A 16,034-nucleotide genomic window follows, 5' to 3' on the forward strand; every position below is an offset into this window, starting at 1 on the left:
AGTATCCCCCGCTGCCAGGCGGAGCTGAGCGGCCGCAAACGTTCAGGCACCGCATTCGACAGCCCCGACGGGCCTCAGGGCGGTATCGACCGCGTCAGCTGCACCCTAAGATGGCGGCGGCCACGGCGCCGGGCCCGAGGGCGCCGGGGGGGGAGGGCGGTGGCTCAGCCGCCTGCGCCCTCTCCATGGAGCGGATTCAGTCGCTCACCGACCTGGCGGACCTGGAGGCCGCCTACAGCCGGCTGTGTGAGGAGGAGGTGTGTGGGGGGCGCCCCCCCGTAGGGCGGCGGGGCCCCCGGTGGCTGATCGGCTGCGGTGGGGCGGGCTGGGGCAGTCCGGGGGGTGCGGGACGCGGCACCCCGGAGGTGTTCGTTGCTCCAGCCCCCTCCGGCCCGCTGCTGTGGTGACAATGAGAACGGGTGCCTCGCTGTAACGGCTCCCTTAGTCGTCCGGATCTCTTTCAGAGATATTAAATACGGGCTCAACCATCCCTGGGGCTCGGTGGGGCGACGGTGCCGCCTCCGCGGAGCTGGTGTCCCTAAATCGTGAGCAGCCTGCTCAGACCCCTTCAAGGGGCCTCGTGCGTTGAAACCACGGCCAGGGGAGGAGTTCATGAGTTAAAAGTTGTGTGATGAGGTTTGCATAACTGATGCTTCAAAATGGCATGGATATAAATATTTACAGGATTAAAATGAGAGATTAGGAAGGATTTAATTGTCATATGAGCTCTTGGAAGTGCTAACGCCTTGCAAGCTGCATGTCTTTGACTTGGATGTAGGGTCTGTGATAAGTTGCTCACCCGGAGGAGAGCTGAAGTCACACAAAACTTCCTTCATCCTTTTCTTTCAGAAAGTCATGCAGGAAGAGCTGGATGCCCTCCTGGAACAGCAAAGCACTATAGAGAACAAGATGGTTGCACTTCATCGCATGGGGTTAGTGGTCCCCACCTTCTCCCCTTATTTCTGCTTCTGTGCACTGTTCAATACCTCCCTGCTTACTGCATGACGTGAAAATTCGTTTCAGTATTGTGAGGGAAGCACATTCATTCTCAGAAAATGTCAGACTTAAAATCAGTTTGTGGTAGAGAACAGTAGTTGGATTTCATCCCCAGGCGCCTGGTTCTTCTCAGCAGCACTAACAGAGGGAACTGCTGTGCCCTCATACTGACTGACCCATTTTGGCATAGGCTGAGCAGTTCTTTGAAGGTCTCACTCTAGAGATTGTCAGGTTTCAGCATCAATGCTTGGATCAGATGTCTTGTGTCAGGCTGCTTACAGGTGTGGACAAATATTACTGCCTCTTCATGGTGAGCTTGTGCATGCAATCTGGAAAGTCATCCTAAGTGGTCTCATTTCTTAGTAGATGCTTAGCACAGGTTTACAGACTTCATCTTCCACTTCAGAAGTGGAGAGTATCCTAAAGCCTCAGTGGCTCGCTCATGCCCTGTCTGGTAGCAAGACAGTTGTTAGTCTGTCTATGCAGCCTCTTCCAAAGCAGTCTGATTTTGATTCTTTGCTCCTGTAGGAGGGGCATGAAATGAGAGATACTGTTGCTGACAGGAGCATTTGAGTTTGGAGGAAGAGCCATCCTGCTGTTGCAGACCATCCGACTACTTAATATTTGCATGTCATGCTCAATTTGCTTGTGTTCCCAGCCCTAATTTACAGCTCATTGAGGGGGATGCCCAGCAGTTGGCGGGGATGATCACCTTCACCTGTAACCTGGCTGAGAATGTCAGCAGTAAAGTCCGCCAGCTTGACCTTGCCAAGGTAACTGAACTGTGGGGGTGTTTGGAACTTGTCACCACCAAGCCATATTCTGTCTGCTCACATGCTCACAGCACAGTAGAGAAATGTGCTCTTTTCTTCAGTGGGAAGGTGCACTGGAAACTGCTTCATTCTTTGTTTTAGCATTTTCTAGTGTTGTTAGGTAACGGTATCTTGCTGGGCTCCTGGATATTGGAGGGTACAAGAGAAAATAATGCATATGCTATTCCATATAGTGGCTGGTTCTCCAGCATCCCCCTTTGTCCATGCAGCTCCTGGTAGAATATGGTGAATAAGCTGAGATTAGTCCTCGTTAGCACTCTTTTGTCAACTGTTGCAGCGCTGAGGACAGTGGAGATGGTAGTTGTCACCCAAGACCGCTCAGGAATCTGGGCTGTTATATTCTTTGTACAGAGATAGGCTAAGAGGCGTCAAGTCCCAGCGCTCAGCACAACTGCTTAAATCAAAACAGATGATGCGTGGTTGTGTCTCTGGTCTCTGCCTGTTTGTTCAAGTGGAGTATGGCCTCTGAGTTCAATCTGAGTTTTGACAGGTAAATGCTGTTCATCTTTTGGAGTCATTGGTCTTATGACTTTTTAAGTCGTTTGGGGTTTCTGCTTACATAGTTGTTTATCGTGTAGAGAAGTATCGCTTCGGTCTGTTTCTTCCTTCCTTTTTCACTCCATGCTGTCTTTTCCTCATAATTCTCTTTCCCTGGTCCAGCCTGCTGCAGGAAGCCTTACTGGTTGCCTTTCTTGCAGAATCGACTCTATCAGGCCATTCAGAGAGCTGATGACATCCTTGACCTGAAGTTCTGCACGGATGGAGTTCAAACAGCCCTGCGAAATGAAGATTATGAACAAGCAGCAGCTCATATCCATCGCTATCTGTCTCTAGACAAATCGGTGATTGAGCTCAGTCGTCAGGGCAAGGAAGGTAAGTACTGTTCATGAGGAGAAGCTGATAAGTCACCTTTCCAGTAGATAACTAGAAGCTGCATGATTTCCCATGGCAGATAGCCTTGGCTCAGTAGACAAAGCAGAAGACCTAATGCTAGCCAAAGGTGTTAGTATGTTATACGGTAACATAGAGATTAACGTTTTTGAAGTGTTATTAGGTTTGAATTATCATTAATTGAAAGGAGAGCTCCTGGCACACAGCTTTAATAGTATGCTAAATAGGTGCTAACTAGGTGAAGGACAAAATGTGCAGGACAAAAGAAGTGAGGGACAAGACTCTGTCAGGGAGAATAGTTGCAGTGTTACGGTATGTTACCAAGCAGAGCAACAGGAAATTAAGGAGTAAATTGCCTGACACCTAAAAGAAACGTCCTAGTGGATGTGTTTGCATCCTCCATGCAAGACCATGACATTAGCTGTGTGTACATCACACGTGTACCTATCTTTCTTTGCCTGTAGGGGAATTCCAGGATGTCTTCTGACTTCTCACTCTAGGGCTGCACAGTCCTGGTCTCTCGCCTGGGAAAAAAAATAGCCCTTGATACAGTACTAACATTGTGCTGTCACTTTTCCCTTTCTTTTCTGTCCTTTTGACCAGGGGGCATAATTGATGCCAACCTGAAGCTCCTGCAGGAAGCAGAGCAGCGCCTGAAGACAATTGTCACAGAGAAATTTGACACAGCTATGAAGCAGGGAGACCTGCCCCAGGTGGAACGATTCTTCAAGATCTTTCCTCTGCTAGGCTTACATGAAGAGGGGCTGAGCAAGTTCTCGGAGTACCTCTGCAAGCAGGTAACAGGTTCTGTGAAACATACTGTGACCTGTCTGGTCTCCTAGGGGAAAGCAAAGCCCAGTGCCTGTCAACTGGCTTTTCCTTCTGTGTCTTGCTCTTTGTGCTTGCTTAAAGCTCATGCAAGGGAGCCTGGAAAGAGAAGAACAAGTTTCTGCCTCTCCTTGATCCTTGATTTTTCCACGAGAGAGGAAAGGATTCCTATTCAAAGGAGGAACAGCAGCAATAGCTCTTGCAATGGGAAGGCCAGCAAAAGCTCTATAGGGCAAGGGACAGTGGACCCCCCAATGGGACGAAGAATATCTTTGAGTGTTACCAGCTGACTGGTCCTGTTGTCATGCAGGTGGCCAACAAAGCAGAAGAGAACCTGCAGCTGGTGATGGGGACAGACATGAGTGACCGTCGGGCTGCTGTCATCTTTGCAGACACCCTGACACTCCTCTTTGAAGGTAATCTTCCTTTCCTCTTTGACGATGGATTGAAAATAGTCTGCGATGAGATTGTCCATCAGTTTAAATGCTTTTAATTTTATCTCCAGGAGATCACAAAATGCCTCCTTGCCCTTTGAGCTATGGGAGTGTCACAGTAGAGGGACAAGGACACAACTAATAGACTTTTTCCCAGCCAGAAGAGGGCATTACAATAAGCAAGCTTTCCTACATACAGCTTGTGCAGGCATAAAGTGGATTTGCAAAGGATTTGTTGGCTTCCTCCAGGAATCAGGCTCTTCCTGTTCTCTGCCTCCTCAAAACAAATGGGTATTCCCTGAAGGTTTCTTCAGACATGCAGCTCTCCAGACAAATAAATCACATCCCTTAAGACTGAGCAGCTGTTGATGCCGCCAGGCCTGGCTCTTCAAGGAGGACCACGGGAGCTTGAAAGCAGAGAGGGAAGGGAGAGAAGGGAATATGAATGCTCTGTGGGAATGTTGCCAAAGACAGTAATTGAGATCCCATGGTGATTAACCATCTTCTCGATTAAGTCTGCTATAATTCCAGGTTGCACCACTGCCAAATCGCTCTCCTAGCCTGGCACCCTTGCTGCTATTGAAGGTCCTTAGAGCCGCCAAGGCTTTCTTGGCAGTAGCGTCAATAGAGGGGGAGCGTTGCTAACTCTTGGAGTAGAGAGTTTGTGAGAAGAAAGCAATATTGTAGAGATACCTCATTGGAGATGAGCTTTTTCTCCAAGGAGGTCTTGCCTTCACTAATGCTTGCTCTCTTGGGCATCTGTGTGACAGATAAGAGCAGAACTTTTCCTAGGCTGAGCACTGCTCTTCTCCTGTAACCTGGCAGGTGCTGAAAGCTGAGACTCTGTTTGGATGGCAGTTATGCCCCGTGCCAGGTTTAGCTCATGCAGCTTTCTCCTGTGGAAGCTTCATACCTTCATACCTTGTATCTAGGAGGGCAGCTGACACATGACATGGCAGGAGCTCTCTTTAGGAAGAGAGATGGCTTCTACTCCAGGAGATTTGCACTGCAGCCTTGCAATAAACAGCAGAGAGGATGGAAGGTGTCATATGCAGAGATAAGATGGCATGGAACGAGGGGTGGTAATGACAGGCCTTCAGTGCAGCACTAGGGAGTGGCTGGACAGTCTAAACTGTTTATCTGGGGAGTGAATGATCCCCTGTTAGGTCCTGTCTGTGGACCTGTGTAGCTCTGCTCTGGGTCTGGACTGGATGCAAACTCCTGCTTGAGTCTCTCTTGTGCTTTCCCTCTCCCTGCAGGGATTGCTCGCATTGTGGAGACCCACCAGCCCATTGTGGAGACCTACTACGGGCCAGGGAGGCTGTACACCCTCATCAAGCACCTGCAAGTGGAGTGCGACCGGCAGGTGGAGAAAGTGGTGGACAAGTTCATCAAAGAGAGGGACTATCATAGGCAGGTGAGAGGGGTGTGATGCCGGCTGACGCAGCCAACTGTGACTTCCATCCAGCTCCATGGGGCTCCAACTGCCATAGAGGTGGCAAAGTTTGACCTTGTGTATTGAAAGTTTGACCTTGTGTATATTCGTGCTGATGGCTGAAGGGGTCCAGCCTGTAGCTATCCCTTCTGTTGCAGAGGATTCATTGGGAGCATGGTAAATGGACCCTGGGCACAGGATTCTTTGCTCTGCAGGTTTGTAGGGCGCTTTCAGTACACCTTCCCCACTGTCTTGTTCCTGCTTCTGTCTGTTAGATGCAGGGCTGCTGTAACTGTCTCATGGTCACATACCTTGGTGCCTCTGTTGGAGTTCCCATCCCACCACCCTTCCTGGCAGGCTGAGCTCTGTCTTGGAGGAGGAGGTGAACTGATGCGGTTCCCTTCTCTGGCAGTGCTTCCTGCAAAGCATTCCTATCCCCCCCCCCCCCCCCCCCCCCCGAGTAAGCACCTCCTTAGGCTACAGCATGAGAAGCAGCTGTTAACTCCAAGTCATCAACAAAGACTTTGAGGACTCTCCCTCTTTTTGTGATTGCAGTTCCAGCAAGTTCAGAATAGCATGATGAGAAGTTCTTCTGCAGAGAAGATTGAACCAAGGTACAAACAAAACCTCTTTTTGCTCTCTAACCTTCCACTCTTGAGCTGCTATTAACACTACTTAGCATTTAGATAACTCCCCCGGTCTTCCAGAGGCTTTGTGGCTACTAAAGCATAAAATCGAATTGTTAGGTGCCCTTCACTGCCCTTTTATAAAGGCAGTGGTGTGCTTTATTTTGCTTACTTGTTACTTTTAAGCCTTGGCCCTAAACATTGCTGGAGGGCTGGCAATATCACTGCATACAAAGGACTGAGACTTTAATTGCCTGTGCCTACCACCTTTTGATGGTCAGAATATGGTCCTCGGACCCCACGAAATGGATCAGCTCCCTGGGCAGATAATTCGTGACAGAATCAGGAATAAATCTTTGAGTCTTATTTAATCTGTACTGCTGCTGCAGCAACTCTGTAACATCAGTTTCTTGCTAATGAAAGCGCTTCGGTTCAATCTCCCTCCTTTTCTTCTTAAATATTTGCATAGCCTTTAAGTAAGGCCGTTTGAAAGTGCACCCAGCCCTTCTGGCATTGCATGACTTCTAAACATGCCTTGAAAGAAAACTTATGCTTCTCAAGCAAGATCTGTCTGTGAGCCTGCATGACTAATTATTTGAGTGGTAATATAGAGATCCACTTACTGTTTGCTCTGAGTAACTGTGCATGCATCCCAGGTTTTCTGAGCTTTTGCTTTTTCATCTGTAAAATAAAAATAACAGTTCCTTGTCCTACTCGTGTGTTGTGAGGCTTTGAGCAGGATTTGTAAAGTTCTTTTTTGTGCACACTGATGAAAAAGCTGCTGATGTGACAGTCTTTTTTTTCATAGTCATCTCTGATCTGAACACTGTGTTCTGCATTGTCACATGCTTTTTTGGTCTCACGTTTCCTGAGCTGTTGAGCTTAAACAGATTCTTCATCATTTTCAGAGAAACACATGAATCTTTGCACAAAAGCACATATATGGAGATGGCAGGGACCAGGCATTTCTAACGCTGGCCATGTAGGGCTCACAGAATCATAGCAAAACTGAGGTAGGAAAGGACTGCTGAAGGTCTCTAGTCCAACCTCCCACTCAAAACAGGGCTAATTTTGAAGTTATATCAGGTTGCTTAGAGTCTTGCAGTCCTTACTGCTATGATTTTAATGTGGTTGTTCTCACATCCATGAGGAAAAAAGAAGCTTCTCTTAATGATTTTTTCAGGACATTTTGATTGTATGTGCATTCTTTGCACATACCAGTTATTCTGCTGAGCTTTGCCACTCGATGGCACAGATGGAAAGGGGCAGTATTGATCTCATAGTAAGAGAACAGAGAACACACTACTTAACTGAGTTAAATTAGTGCCTCTCCTTTTGTAGTCTTGCTACCTTGATTCTTGCTATGTTCCTTCCAGGGAACTTGACCCTATTTTAACAGAAGTCACTCTGATGAATGCCCGCAGTGAGCTCTACTTGAGGTTCATCAAGAGACGAATAATATCTGATTTTGAGGTGGGAGACTCCATGGCCTCAGAGGAGGTAAAGCAAGGTAACACCTTAATATCAATACTTGCAGGCTCTCTGTTCCTTGCAGCCAGAAGTGGAGATATATCTCAGTTAGTGGCAGAGCAGAGTGACCAGAGCAAAGATGCTTTGGGAGCACTCTGTGGATTGTGTAGCCTGGCCTCCCCAAACCTGTTTTCAGCACTGGTTGTTCCCTCTAACAGGGAAATTAACATTAGGAATTACTGCAGAGCATAATAAACAAGGTTCCCAAAGAGAGGGAGGGCCCTTTGGTCACTGCAGGCACAGATCCTAAAGGTGGAGGCCACAGGGAAAACAGGCTCAGGGTTTTGGTACTCCATGGAGCTCTGGAAATCACTTTTGTCACCTGCAAAAGTCAGCTCAGCAATTTCAGTTCCACAGTTGAGGCCTGTGATTTATTCCACGTTGGGCTTTGCAGGTTTGTGTCCGTTGGGTGCCCATGAGACAGGCAGCAAGGGGATTAGGTGGAACTGCTTTCTGGCACTTGGTCCCTGCTGATGGTTCTCTTGTGTTCTGTAGAACATCAAAAATACCTGGACATGCTTCTCAACAACTGTCTGCTGAGCCGCACCATGCAAGAGCTCATTGGCTACTACATCACCATGGAGGAATACTTCATGAGGGAGACTGTCAACAAGGTAGGGCTCAGACTGCTGCTTGCAATACCCTGCACTCTCTGCCAGTGGCTGAGACCTCTGCAGGTGCTCCACAGTCCTCTGCTGAGCATCCCTAGGGAGGGAGATGAGTATGTGGCAGGTTTGCAGCTGTTGGGAAGGTCTTTTGTTTCCCTTGGCTTTGAAAAGCAAGTGCTTGTTTCTGAACTTTGGCTCCAAACATACCCCTGAGTATCTTCCAGAGCCAGATCTTCCAGGTCTATGGGCTACTGAAAACTAGGATGAGTGGTGCCAGCCCACACATGGTACAGTTCAGCTCACATTGAAATGAGCAGGCTGGCAGTTTGGTCTCACAGCACTGCTCTGAGGGCACCTTCGCTTGCTGAGCTCAGGGCACTGAGACCACTTTCCTTGCAGGCTGTTGCCATGGACAGCTACGAGAAGGGCCAGCTCACCTCCAGCATGGTGGATGATGTGTTTTATATAGTGAAGAAGTGCATTGGGCGTGCTCTGTCCAGCTCCAGCATAGATTGTCTCTGTGCCATGATCAACCACTCCACCACTGAGCTGGAGTCTGACTTCAGGTAATGAAAATACATGAGGTTCATTGTAACTTTTCTCCACCTCACGTTCTGCAAACAGTGTTTGCTGTCAGATGGTCTTCCTTGTATTCTTCGCCTTTGAACCTCTGGTTTGTGATCTCCATGGAAGATGCTCGTAGGAAACAGCGTCAGGTGTGGCATGGGAAGCTGGAGCTGGGCATACTTTTCTCACAGTAGTGGTGGTCACCTGTAGGACAAACAGAGAAAGGAACCTCGTGGCCCAAAATCCCTATAAGCCTGAGTCACCACGTAGCATTGGAGTGCTATCCTGCTTGATGGTGCACGGTCACCCCTAATTGTTCTCTGGGTTGCCTGTGAGATTGCTTAGTAACTTGAACTTGGGGTGAGCCTGCAGAAATTGTCCTGCTCCTGTTTTTCATCCCAACCTGGGAGTGGGGAACTGTGAAGACAGCAGACAGCTGCAGGCAGGATTTTTGGGAAAGCTCAGAAACTGGGTGGTTGTGTTTTTCTTTCAGCCTTGTGTCCTTTAGATGCTGTCAGGAGATATTTGCCAGCCCTCTTTTGTCCCTGTGAAGTTCCACTTTGTTCAGGTCACAGCTCAGCCAGAGTGCTGTCCCCTGTCACAGAGCACAACTCTGCTGTGGCTTGCAGTATTTGCTCTAAGCCCTGGTATGTTCTCCTTGCCCCATAGGGAGGTTCTTTACAACAAGCTGAAGCAGGGCTTTCCAGCCACGACCTTCCAGGACTTCCAGAGAGGGGTGACCAGTGCCGTGAACATCATGCATAGCAGCCTGCAGCAGGGCAAGTTTGATACCAAAGGCATTGAAAGCACCGATGAGGCCAAGCAGTCCTTTCTGGTGGGTTTGGTGGCTGTTCTGGTATGGGGTGAGGGGAAAGACAATGGGGAGCTGTTGGGAACAGGATTGGTGAGGCTATCACATGTTCAGAGAACTGGAAAACCATTCAGGCGTGGTGGGTGGCCTGACTTTGGATGTCTGGTAGATGCTTCTACCTCACCTCATGTTTGTAGGGCTTCCACATCAGGCCTGTCCAAGTATGATCCTGTGACTGTCTCTTAGACTGCTGTGATGATGATTCCCTCCAGGCTGGGGAAGAGTCTGTGCTCTTCTGAGGTATCCCCCAATCCTATTCTTCACAGGCTCTGCACAAAGGTGGTGGGAGAGTGTCTCATCCACACCTTCCTCTACATGAGAAACTTTCCTGTCCCAAGCTCAGGGCTCCTTCATTCTCCCTTAACAGATCGGAGAGTTTCCATTAGAGCAGGGTTGTCTGCTCTGCTTGGCCTGCAAGATCCTCCTGTTGCCTTCTCCTAACAGCAGCACTGCAACTCCTTGCATGCTTGAGCAGGCCAGAACATGGCAGTGAGCATTAGAGACCCCTTGGAGAGCATTTGAAGGGCCGTCACTCCTGTCTTCTGCAGCATAACACATCCTTCCCCATGGTGGGATGCTGTATAAACCTTGCATTGTGGAAAAGATCTCACTGGGAGAGCAACTCTGGATCTGCTCTCCTCTCAGCCAGCCCTGCTGTTTGAGCAGACCTGTGGGCAGAGACCCTGAGAGCACTGGAGAGGGGCTGGCTGTGAACACCCAGTACTGAACAGGCTCCTTTGGACTTTTCAGTGTTACAAGGAGAGAAGGCAACAAAGGGAGCAGGAGGGACAACTCTTCCATTTCATTAAATTCTTGGTTACAGGTTTCTGCATTTCTTGAAGCAAAGTGCTTAAAATGTCAATTCTCCCACTAGAATTCCTCATTCACCTGCCAGCTTGCCTCATTTCCCTGTCTGCACAAACCCCAGCCTTATACTGACATTTGGTTCAGCTTCAGCAGGTAGAGAACAGTCTGTTCGATGAAGAACAGATACTCATCTGGCAGGAGGGGTGCTGATTTCTCCTGCCTAGATATGAATGCCTTTCTGCCTCCCCTGCTTCTCTGGACATAGTGTATAAACCATGACCTCCAGCCACTCCTGGTCTGTTCTTCATGACACAGTCACAGAAAGTTGGGGGTATATCCTCTTTTCCACCAGTGACCCACAACTGGGGCTTTGCTGCAACATTGTGGACAGAATGATGAGGAAAAGAAGTGGAGTAAACTAACTCAGGCTTTGTACTAGCTGCAGGTGCAGCACACGTGCTCTGTTACTGTAGTTCAGCTTCATGCAGCTCTGTGAATCTGCAGTGCTTTGATCACACAGTAGCATCTCTGTCCCCTTAAATATTTGCATTTCAGCCTGTAGTGTGATCTACATGGAGAAAATGTAAGGACTTGGAGCTGAGGTGCTGGGAAATTCCAATGAATTCTACTTGGGTATGTTTTGTTGTTTTTTTTCCAGGTGACCTTAAACAATGTGGAAGTCTGCAGTGAAAACATCATGACCCTAAAGAAGACTTTAGAGGTGCGGTCTGGATTCTTTACTGGTTTTTTCCGTAATCAAATTTGTAATATCCTCCCGTGGGTGCAGGGTGGGTCAGATAAACCATTTGGACTTCGCTATGCCCAAATTCCTGAGGTCTTTGCCCTCCAGCCTTAGGAAAGCAATTTTGAGCTGCCAGAGCAATGTCCAGCTGATACATCATCATCAGCTGGAAATACCAGTTCCTCCACCTTGAACCAACCTGGCACAGGCCAGGAGCCAGTGGAATAAAATGTGCATCATTGAGAGGTTGTGGTTCTCTGGTGCTGGGCTAGATAGCCCCTGGCTCCCATTCTTGCTGTCCTCTCCTCAGGTGGAGCCAGCAGCCCCTGCCTTCACAGGGGCAAGAGTTTGGCACCTGTCCTAGCCTGCAAGCGTGCTGGTGGGCAGCCAGAGCTCAGCAACATGAAGGGATAGAAACTGTCCGGGTTATTAATTTGCAACTTGCTCACGGATCTTTTCCCTGCAGAGTGACTGCAGCAAACTGCTTAGTCAAGGCTTCGGGGGTGAGCAAGCACAGGCCAAGATTGACAGCTGCCTCTCTGACATGGCTGCTGTCTCCAACAAATTTCGTGACCTGCTGCAGGTGAGTCTTGCTGAGTTACTGCTGGCCTCCAACACTGGCGGGCCAGTGTCTTCAGGGAGAGCTCGGGCAGGAATCATTTCAGCCCAAGGCCTGGGCCACATCTGACTCCAAGTGCTGGTAGGGGTGCAGAAGAGAGTAAATCAGTCAGCTTTGAGGCATGGAAACAGATCCAGCTCGTTTGCACAGCCGCACCAGCTGGCGGCTGCATAAAAAGCACTGGAAGCAGCTGTAGAGCCAGAAGGAATGTTGCTCCATTTGTCTTCACTCAGCACAGAGTTGTAGTTGGTTTAGCATTTTCAGAATAAATATTAATAACATTTCCATCTTGTCCATTCTCCCTTGTGGCACAGCACGTTGTCAAGTTGTCCAGAGCCTCACTAGGTAACGCTGAAGACAGGCTGTTGGTAGAGAAGAGCTGCTCTTCTCTCAGGTTTCTCCTCCTTTCCCAAATGGAAATACTCCCTGGCATGGGGCAGAAGGCTCTCTGGCTAAATCCACTGTCTCGTGTGGCATGCTGGGGCCTGTTGCCCTAAAATTTCACAGTGGTCTCTGGCAGGGAGAGGAGCAGGAAGACCTAATACCTCCTGTGGAAAGAAACCAAGCAAAAGAGAATATTTTGAACCAGGTTTGCCATCAGCTTTGTACTTCACAGGGGGGCCAGGCTATTTTTCGTTTTGCTCTGCAGTTCACTGCAGCCAGATGCCTTCAGACCAGTGTTGCCAGCGAACCCTCTTGAGGCTTGTGGTCAGTATCAAAACAAAAGAGCTCATCAGTAAGAAGTAAAACTCTCCAGTCTAGGTCTAGTGCAGTATTAAAACTGGCTGCAAAGCAATCAAGAGGTTGAGCAGCAAGCTCCTGCGCTGCCTGAATCACACGCACTGAATTTGCCTTGGAAAAGGACAATTGACAGCAGGGCCTGCTCAGAAATGCCAATTCTAGTTAAAAACTTCAATCAAATGCCAGGCAGTATCGGTACCTGAATAATTTCATGCTGGGTGAGCTTTCTTGACATCTTGCTGAGCCAAATGGGGGTGGCTGGCAGGAGAGGGCTTTTAGAGAGCTCTCTAGCATTGAAGCAGGCAGAACAGCCTTTGTTGACAACCTGCTGCTCAGGGGGAATGGTGTGTGCTGGGGTTATGATTAATTCAGGGAACTAACTGTGGTTACAGCTTTTATCCTCCTTTTTAGCTTCTCCTACTGAGTTAAGCTGCACTGGAGGTGGGAGGCATCAGTTGAGTCCAATCACAGCATCGTCCTGGTTGGTGCTAGTGGAAAGGCTGGTGTTTGTGTCCTTTCGTACCCTGGTCGGGATGTGAACTGAACGCCTCTCTCCTGCCAGGAAACCTCTGTAGCTATGTGGGCAGCGGTGGGGGAAGCATGAACCCTTCAGACCAGGCTGCAAGTCGGCACAGTGGCAGCTTCCAGACCAACATCCTTCCTCTTCTTGTCATTGTGGTGTCCTCGGAGCCCTCCAGCACTAGAAGAGTGTGGGATCTGGGACTTCTGGGTTCGGTTCCCTGTGCAAGTTTGTGGGTCGGTTTCCCCAGCTTGCAGTGAGGATGGGAGGCAGCATCAAGACAGCCTGGCTGTAAAGGTTGTGTGCTGTTGGATGTTAGCTGTGCTCAGTCACTCTCCTCTCTTCTTCCTGTCCCCTTCAGGAAGGTCTCAATGAGCTGAACAGCACAGCCATCAAACCCCAGGTGAAGCCCTGGATCAACCTATTCCTCTCCGTCTCACACAACATCGAGGAGGTAAGGCTCAGCGTTCTCTGCTTCCAGCTGTACTTCTGCACTCTCCGTCCTCTGCTCAGCAGCACAGTCAGAGCAACTCCTGTCTTATTCCCCTCGGTTCTCCGCTGTTTCCTCAGCACAGAGCAACAGTAAAATACCCAGAACTTGCTCTGCATCCCAGCCTGGAAAGGGGCATTTCGCTAGAGAGGAGCTTGAGAAAACGGAAGTGGTGCAGTGCTGCTCCAGGAGGGACCTCCCTTCCTGACCTCTGGGCCGTTTGCTGCTGTTCACAGCAGGCCACATAAACAACCCTTTTTGTATTTCAACGTCAGGAGGAGTTCAGTGACTATGAAGCTAATGACCCCTGGGTCCAGCAGTTCATCGTCAATCTGGAACAGCAGATGACAGAGTTCAAGGTGAGAGAGAGAGGGATGTGGCAGCCTGCCAGGCTTTGGCCAGACCTTCATGTGGCTTCTCCCAACTCTTCCCCTGCTCAAGGAAACAGCGGACAGAGATGTCCTCTGGTGCCTTGCAGGGCTCTTAAAGACCCAGTCACCCCCTTCTCCTGCAATTCTCAAAGCCTGCTTGCAAGCCCCACATACCTGGATCGCTTCTGTGGCACTCTCCACTCGCTGCGCCTGCAAGTGATGGGTCTTTATTTGAAAGCTCTCGTAGGCTTGGATTTTGTGGACTTCTGCCCAGTTGTTCCTGACAAGAATGACACAGGTTTCTGCTTCCAGGCTGGACTGTCTCCAGTGATTTACGATACCCTCACTGGTCTTATGACCAGTCTCATAGCCATCGAACTGGAGAAAGTGCTGCTCAAATCCACCTTCAGCAGGGTAAGCAAAACACTGTCCTCTACCCTGTCATCTGGCTCGACTGCAAACCCTCCACCAGGAAACCCTCAGTAAAGGGATGGGGGCAGGGCAGAGGCAAATGTTACCGGCAAATAAGCTCTGCCACCACTGGTGGTGGGCTCAGGGTGACCTTGCATTAGCACATGCAGGGAGAAAGTGTATTTTGTGATGGGGCTGGGAAGAGCTTGCATCAATAAGGGTGCTGGCTTTTAAGGTGTGTCTAAACATAAGCCAGTTTAACCTGCAATAAATGGTCTAACTGGAACCCTCCTGCTCAGAGACCTCCCCTTGCTCCCCTGTAACTTTTGTTAATTGTGTGTTTGGCACAACCCCTGGGCCTGCTTGGAGAGTTAACAGAGCTCCCTTGGCCCCCACAGCTTGGCGGTCTGCAGTTTGACAAGGAGCTGAGGTCTCTCATAGCCTATCTCACCACAGTCACCACCTGGACTATCCGCGACAAGTTTGCCCGTCTTTCCCAGATGGCCACCATCCTCAATCTGGAAAGGGTGAGCTGCACTTTGTCTGCTTTTATTGGGGGATTGCGGGAGCTGCAGCTGGACTCCACTTGGATTTAACTGGGCTCATCCAGTTGTTGTCACACCTATGGGGTATGGAGAAGCTGGAAAAGTTGCCCCATGCCTGATGGGTGTTTGCCTGCAGGGATTAGTGGCGGGAAATACTGTGATTGTAGCTGGAGTTTGAATGCGCCTGCAAGGGCAGTTGGTGCCAAGTTGTCTCCTGCAGCTCTCCTCTTTCTCCAGGTGACAGAGATCCTGGATTACTGGGGCCCGAACTCTGGCCCACTCACCTGGCGCCTTACTCCCGCCGAGGTCCGGCAGGTGCTGGCTCTCCGAATCGACTTCCGCAGCGAGGATATTAAGCGGCTGCGCTTGTAGTTGGTCAGTGCTTGGGTCAGCAACATGCTGGAGGTAATGGCGGGATGGCTGCAGCCCTGGAGCCTGCCCAGGTCCTGCTCTGGGGCTGGCTGTTACACAGTGTTGGGGATGGGGTGATGTATGCCCTTCTGCTCATGTTCCTTGGAGCAAAGGGCTTTCCGGGGCCTGGGAAGAAGAGCCGCCATCCTTTTGTGGGAGCAGAAACAAGGCAGCAGAGGAATCTCTCACGTTGAGAACAGCATGACACTATTTCTGCAAACGTGCTAGTCTGAGGGACAAGCTTATGCTTCATTCTGCTGCCCTGTGGGAGGCCACAGGTCAGGAAAGTTGTGGGCTTTTGTGGTGTGGTTCATATACGCGTCTGTAGAGAGCGCTCTGCCTGCGCTGCTGGCCGCAGTTGTGTTCCTTCTGTGCCACCAGCTTAAGGGGCAGCTACTGCAGTCCTACAAATCCTGAGCCCTGGTTCTCTCCTGGTGGTGATGGGGACCATTCTGTAGAATGGAAAAGGAACAATTTCCTTGTGGGGAGGGTGCTTCAGAAGTCTCTAGAAAGCTGCTGTAGGAAGCAGGGCTGTGTCCCTGCTGGCTCGCTGTGCCCTGTACAGCTACTCCGTAAATAAACCTCGCCTGGCAGAGCAGCAACCTTGGGTGGTGTGTGTGCCTGTGGGCCAGGAGGGAGGTGGGAGAGATGAGGGATGAGAGCCATTTGCCATTTCTCCTTTTCTACCCTGTGCCACGGCATCAAGATGATCTTCCTTCCCCCAGCTGGCATTGGCACACCACAAGTACAAACACCCC

At 49.8% G+C, this 16,034-nt stretch overlaps 1 protein-coding gene across 1 annotated transcript; it reads left to right on the forward strand.

Annotated features, from left to right (window-relative positions):
- Window positions 1-84: 84 nt before the first annotated feature.
- COG4 (component of oligomeric golgi complex 4) lies at window positions 85-15,871 on the forward strand. The gene is made up of 19 exons (XM_072873764.1): window positions 85-257; window positions 850-932; window positions 1,655-1,769; window positions 2,528-2,702; window positions 3,324-3,517; window positions 3,859-3,964; window positions 5,242-5,399; window positions 5,973-6,031; window positions 7,420-7,553; window positions 8,069-8,187; window positions 8,581-8,747; window positions 9,418-9,583; window positions 11,085-11,147; window positions 11,635-11,751; window positions 13,410-13,502; window positions 13,814-13,897; window positions 14,222-14,323; window positions 14,719-14,847; window positions 15,103-15,871. The coding sequence occupies exons 1-19, from the start codon at window positions 111-113 to the stop codon at window positions 15,235-15,237; spliced, it is 2,346 nt and encodes a 781-aa protein (XP_072729865.1). The 5' UTR covers window positions 85-110; the 3' UTR covers window positions 15,238-15,871.
- Window positions 15,872-16,034: the final 163 nt, after the last annotated feature.

Source organism: Ciconia boyciana, chromosome 9, assembly GCF_034638445.1.
Source record: "Ciconia boyciana chromosome 9, ASM3463844v1, whole genome shotgun sequence".
Taxonomy (NCBI): Eukaryota; Metazoa; Chordata; class Aves; order Ciconiiformes; family Ciconiidae; genus Ciconia; species Ciconia boyciana.

Bases quoted from the DNA above. Each gene is read 5' to 3' on its own strand.
- COG4 (XM_072873764.1), top strand. From the start codon at position 111: ATGGCGGCGGCCACGGCGCCGGGCCCGAGGGCGCCGGGGGGGGAGGGC. The intron at 933-1,654 runs GTTAGTGGTCCC...TTGTGTTCCCAG, and splicing joins GTTGCACTTCATCGCATGGG to CCCTAATTTACAGCTCATTG. The intron at 8,748-9,417 runs GTAATGAAAATA...CTTGCCCCATAG, and splicing joins GAGCTGGAGTCTGACTTCAG to GGAGGTTCTTTACAACAAGC.